This window comes from Chaetura pelagica, unplaced genomic scaffold (assembly GCF_000747805.2).
Source record: "Chaetura pelagica isolate M959 unplaced genomic scaffold, ChaPel_1.0 scaffold275, whole genome shotgun sequence".
In the NCBI taxonomy this organism is placed as follows: domain Eukaryota; kingdom Metazoa; phylum Chordata; class Aves; order Apodiformes; family Apodidae; genus Chaetura; species Chaetura pelagica.
Genome location: NW_009953486.1, coordinates 2442847 through 2443555, shown reverse-complemented (window position 1 = coordinate 2443555; position 709 = coordinate 2442847). Strand labels below are relative to the sequence as shown.

The following is a 709-nucleotide window of genomic DNA, read 5'->3' as shown; positions in this document are numbered from 1 at the left end:
GCCCCTCGGGGCGCCGCTGCCGTGGGACCGGCGCTCCAGCCCCTCTGCGTTCCCCCGGAGCAAGCTCTGCCTCCCTCTAGAGCATCCCTACATTCCCCCTTCCCCTCTCAACCCACGAGCATCCCTTCATCACCCCAGAGCATCCTTACATTCCTCCTTCCTTCACAATCCCGGAGCATCCCCGCATTACCTCTGAGCATCCTTACATTCGTCCTTCCCTCTCAACTAAGGAGCATCATTGCATTGCTCTCAGAGCATCCCTACATTCCTTCTTCCATCTCAATCTGGAAGCATCCTTGAATCCTTACAGAGGGTCCTTGCATTCCCCATGGAAACATCACTGCATCTCCCCTGAGCATCCCCTCAAGATAAAGGCCACAGGGTTCCTACCTCAATGGAGAGGAGTGAAGGTCAAGGCTTAGCTTGCCTTTTAATCAGAGGTCAGTCAGGAATGATCTCCAGGTACGTGGTGGAAAGTGGAGGACATGCTCCTCACTAGCAGCAGGAGGAAGAGGTGAAGTTGCTCTTTACCATGTGGCCATTTGATCTGCAAACCAGAGTCCTTGCTCACGGTCCCCAGCCACAGGGGATGATTGATCCCTTCACTTGCTGGGCACTTCATTGCTAAATAGGATAACTTTTGTTTGAATACTTTCTTTGGTTGGTGATACTGCAGGATGAAATTGCCTACAGCTGTAAAAGTCCAGTG

The 709-nt window shown here is 52.3% G+C and overlaps 1 protein-coding gene across 1 annotated transcript in view; it reads right to left on the bottom strand.

Annotated features, from left to right (window-relative positions):
* HRH3 (histamine receptor H3) overlaps positions 1–200 on the bottom strand; it is a 2893-nt gene extending 2693 nt beyond the window's left edge. Inside the window, 1 exon segment of the mRNA XM_009998737.1 lies at positions 191–200. Coding sequence (XP_009997039.1) covers positions 191–200 — 10 coding nt within the window.
* Between the last annotated feature and the right edge of the window lie 509 nt (positions 201–709).